The sequence below is a fragment of the Marmota marmota genome, unplaced genomic scaffold, assembly GCF_001458135.2.
Source record: "Marmota marmota marmota unplaced genomic scaffold, marMar, whole genome shotgun sequence".
Classification (NCBI taxonomy): Eukaryota; Metazoa; Chordata; class Mammalia; order Rodentia; family Sciuridae; genus Marmota; species Marmota marmota.
The window spans coordinates 27198413-27203136 of record NW_026000242.1 but is presented as its reverse complement, the minus strand read 5'-3'; the positions used below and the strand labels follow the sequence as shown (position 1 = coordinate 27203136).

The 4724-nt window shown below is 33.0% G+C and overlaps 1 protein-coding gene across 4 annotated transcripts in view; it reads right to left on the bottom strand.

The window, feature by feature from the left end:
- Mre11 (MRE11 homolog, double strand break repair nuclease) overlaps window positions 1–4724 on the bottom strand; it is a 64514-nt gene that overhangs the window by 23893 nt on the left and 35897 nt on the right. For all 4 annotated transcript variants that reach the window (XM_048795981.1, XM_048795982.1, XM_048795983.1 and 1 more), the window contains exon 14: window positions 3913–3975. In XM_048795981.1, the coding sequence (XP_048651938.1) occupies window positions 3913–3975 (63 nt within the window). The remainder of the gene's footprint in view (window positions 1–3912; window positions 3976–4724) is intronic.

Genomic DNA, 4724 nt, shown 5'->3' with positions numbered 1-4724 from the left:
TTTTTTTTAGTTTTCGGCAGACACAACATCTTTGTTTTTATGTGGTGCTGAGGATCGAACCCGGGCCGCACACATGCCAGGCGAGCGCACTACCGCTTGAGCCACATCCCCAGCCCTACAATTATTATTTCTTGAAGTTAATTACCAACCATCATTTCCAAATTCTACATTTTTCTCTTTGCCCAAACACAGTATCATCATCTTTATCAAACATTACATTTGAATAGCACTTTAACTCTACTTTTCTTATGCAGATTTTCATCATCCCAAACTGAAACTCTATATCCATGTCTGTTTATTTATATCAGGCTCTTTTTTTCATTCAGCATGTTTTCATGTTGTAGCACATATCTAAATTTTATTCCTTTTAAAGATTTAACCAACATTCCATTGCAAGTAGGTACCACATTTTGTTTATCCACTCATTTGTTCATAGACATTTGGATTGCTTCTAACTTTGGCTTCTTTGTCATATCTACTTGAGTCCCTGCTTTCAATACTGTTGGTTATATACCCAGGTGTGGAATTGCTAGATTATATGGCAATTCTGTGTTTAATTTTTGGTTGCATCATTTTCCATCCCACCAGCAATGTATGGTGTTCCAATTTCTCCACATTCTTACCAATACTTGTTATTTTCTAAGTGTGTTTTTCTTAATAGCCATTCTAATGGGTGTGAGGTGGTATCTCACTGTGACTTTTACATTTCTCTAATCATTGGTGATGTTGAGTATCTTTCGACCTGTTTATTAAACATTTGTAAATCTTTAGAAAATTGTCTATTCAATTCCATTTCCCACTCTTTCAAGTGGGTTTGTTGTTATTGGTGAGTTGTAGAAGCCTTTTTAAAATATATTGTGGATACTAATCCCTTTGATATATGGATACATTATTTGCAAATAAGTTCTCTCATTGTGTGGACTACCTTTTCACTCTGCCAATAATTTCTAGTATCACATTTTGAAAGAGATTACCAACCCTAACTCTAATTCAGACAGAATATTAAGAAATCAGATAAACTAAGGACTATGCATAATATTTAGAAAAGTTTTTATATTCTTAAAAAGCTATTAAAAAAACAACAACAGGGGTTGTGGCTCAGCATAGAGTGCTCACCTAGCACATGGGAGGCACTGGATTCAATCCTCAGCATCACATAAAAGTAAATAAATAAAATAAAGGTATTGTGTCCAACTAAAAAATATATATATAACAACAAATTAGTATATGTGATTGAGACTACATATGATCTACAAAGTCTAATATTTACTGTCTGGCTCTCTGTTTCAATGTGAACTTATAATTAAAGAAAAATTTTTAATTTTTTCCATATGAACAAGAGTTTAAAAGTATAATGCTTTTTTCCTAAATGAAAGGACTAATATTTTTGTTTTGTCTGTTTGTTTAAATAATTTAAACAATTATACTGGGATTAATATTCTGATCTAAATGATTATACAAAGCTATGAATTTGCATCTTGGGAAAATATCAAACTCTAACACCCAAGTTCAAAATAGTACACTGAGGCTGAAAATCTTTAATATCCTATGTATACAATGCTGAAAATTTTACCAGTGGTTTGAATGTGTCCCCCAATTTCATGTGTTAGAAATGCATGTTAATAGTATTGAGAGGCAGGACCTTCAGGAGGTGACTGGTCATGATGGCTCTACACATATGAATGAATTATCCATCCATGAATTAATAAATAAATGAGTTATCAAGACAGTAGCTTGGGCTGAGGTTGTAAGTAGAGCACTTTCCTAGTATGTGTGAGGCCCTGGGTTCTATCCCCAGCACCATATAAAACTAAATAAAGAAAATAAAGGTATTGTGTCCATCTACAGCTAAAAGTATTTTTTTAAAAAAAGAGAGGCTTTATTATGAAAATGAGATCTCTCTAGCACACTTGGTGTTTCACCATGTGATGTCCTCCACCATGTCATGACCCTGCAGGAAGATATCACCAGCTGCTCACCAGATGCTTGCACCATGTTCTCTGGACTTCCCAACTCCAAGTACTGTGCACTAAACAGATGCTACTATTTATAAACTGCCTGTCCTCAGACATTTTATTAAGAGCAACAGAAATTGGACTAAAACACCTAAGAAGCCCTGGTCACTTGCAAAAGTTTTAGAAATATAGTTGAAAATCTAAACTCATTAAAGTCTTTCCTCTGAAAAATTCCAATTTGAAATGTGTCATATCCTTTCCTACCTTCCTTATGTAAAATGTGGAGGGTTTTTTGTTTTTTTGTTTTGATTTGTTTTTTTTTCCAGTGCTGGGGATTAAACCCAGCACATCATGCATGCCAGGCAAGGGCACTACCACTAAGCTATACTCCCAGTCCTCATTTTTACCCTTTCAAAAGATTAAGAAAAAATTGAAGCTAGCATCTTCAAACATAAAGGACCCACAGTAAGAAAGATTTCTATAATATGTTAAATTGAAAGAGGTAATCCTAATTAAGCTAGATGATCCAAGAACCAAAAAAGAACACTTCTTTCTAGCCTGCATTTTTGCTATTTGGCAAACTCTTTTCTATTTTAAGAGCAACTTGTAAAATGTAAAAAAAGGTAGCAAGGGATCCATAATCTATTGGCTCTTAAAAATAACTTAGCTTTCAAAAAAGAACTTATAAAAGTCATAGCAGTTACATTTTATGTACAGTGATTTTGATGTCATTCATAATGGTTTTATAAGTTTTTAATTTTTAGCAATTCATTGGTCATGCATTATTATTATTATTATTATAACCTAATACTTTGATAATACAAAGGATGGTGGACAAATTTAGATTTCAAGGTTAAAACAGGTTCAAACTCTAGCCCCACCATGTGACCCTGAGTCTGGTCTCAGTCTTACTTGTAAACAGGAATTAAGATAGTGTAAGTAAGGCACCTATCAAAAAGAATTCAATAAATACTTTCTTTAGAGCTACTAAATGAAGAAAATCTTATGAACATAGATCACACCTTTTTCTAATTTGTATTTCTATCTAAAGTGGAACATGTAACCCATAACTGTTTAAAATGTCTGCTGATGGAAAGCAATCAAGGCAAAACCCAAGAGTAGATAATTTATGAGGTAACTTTTAAATACTAGTAGGCAAACATAAAACACTAAAGACAATCAGGAAAAAAAAAAGAAAAGAAAAACTGGCTGGGGATATATCTCAGTTGGTAGAGTGCTTGCCTCATATGCACAAAGCCCTGGGTTCAATCCCCAGCACCATTAAAAAAAAAAAAAAAAGAAAAAACTATTTCAATCACTAGATTAAACTAGATAGAAATGCAAAATTCTATTAGGTAGGGTCTCAAAACTTAATGAGGTGATTGCTAATTTGTTGTTCCTAACCTGCAAAGATAGAAACTAAGAGAAAAATTATTGTAGCCAAGCTAATTTTAACACTTAGATTGGACAACAGAAACTGCCAAGTCTTATCCAGGGTAACATTGCTAATCAAAATACTAAGCTTCTTTTTTGCCCCAAATAATAGGTTAGAACACTTGCCTAGTATATGTGAGGTCCTGAGTTCAATCTCCACTACCAGGGGGAAAAAATGGATTTCAAAAATATAAGCTCAAAGGATAAAATTTTATCTTATATAGACAAGATGCTCTGATAGCAACTAGATATTATTCTGATAGAAAGAGAGCTTTTTTAATGTATCCCTGCCCCCACAATATAAACAAATTTTAGACAACAGCAAAAGAAAAAAAAAAAAAGTAGCAATGCCAGCATGAAGAATACTGTAGGCAAACAAATAAATCAAAGGTAGCTATTCTCAGGCATCCCCTGCTCACTCCTGTCCATTACACCTGTGGACTGACTATTCTAAATAAACATACTAGTTTATTCTATTTTAACAAACTAAGATGAGTACAGAAATTAACAGCAAGAAAATTACCTCTCGAACTTCATCATCTTCTTCTTCAGTATTTTTTTGTCTGCTTTCTCGGAAACGACGTACCTAGGTCATAACACATTAAGTCACAAACATGTTGCTTATCCCAGTTAGGTAAATATAAAATAATGGACTACCACTGATTAAGAAATACTTTTCATTACAACACAAAACCTGGAAATTTAACTACAGTTTGTCTCACAAAAGACTGATTAAAGTCATATTTTTCCAGTTACTTAAATTAAAATGCTAGAAATGTTTTCTGAAGTAAATATGTGTGTATTCACATATATATATATTTTTTCTCTCTGAAGTTCTCTCTCTCTCGGAAAAATTACATTACCAGAAGCCAAAATGTTCCATGTTACTGAAAAAGTCTGTAAGACTGCAAAGAAAAAAGTTCCTAATATCCAATGGATATATATTTCAGTAAATAGTTAAAAACAAGTATTTCTCTTTTACAAGTCTTGAAATATTTATTACATTCCTCAATTCACTCTTGTACACATGGCTGCAAAACACATAGGAGGCTCTCTAAAACAGTATCTGAAGTGAGTGGGTCCCTAAAGATCCATATTTGTTAATGGTCAACTACTAAATATTTGCTGACTGTGGCTCTGGACCCAAGAGGGGAACTACAAATCCCATGTTTTAATGGATCCTGCTCACAAGGATCTTACATAGCTAGAGACAAGCCCCATTTATTTAACAATGTACTCAGCACATATTTAGGTATTGAGTACCCACTATGTGCCAGGCACTATTGAAGAAAACAAAAATAGTAAAAAAAAAAAAAAAAAAAAAAAAAAAAAAAA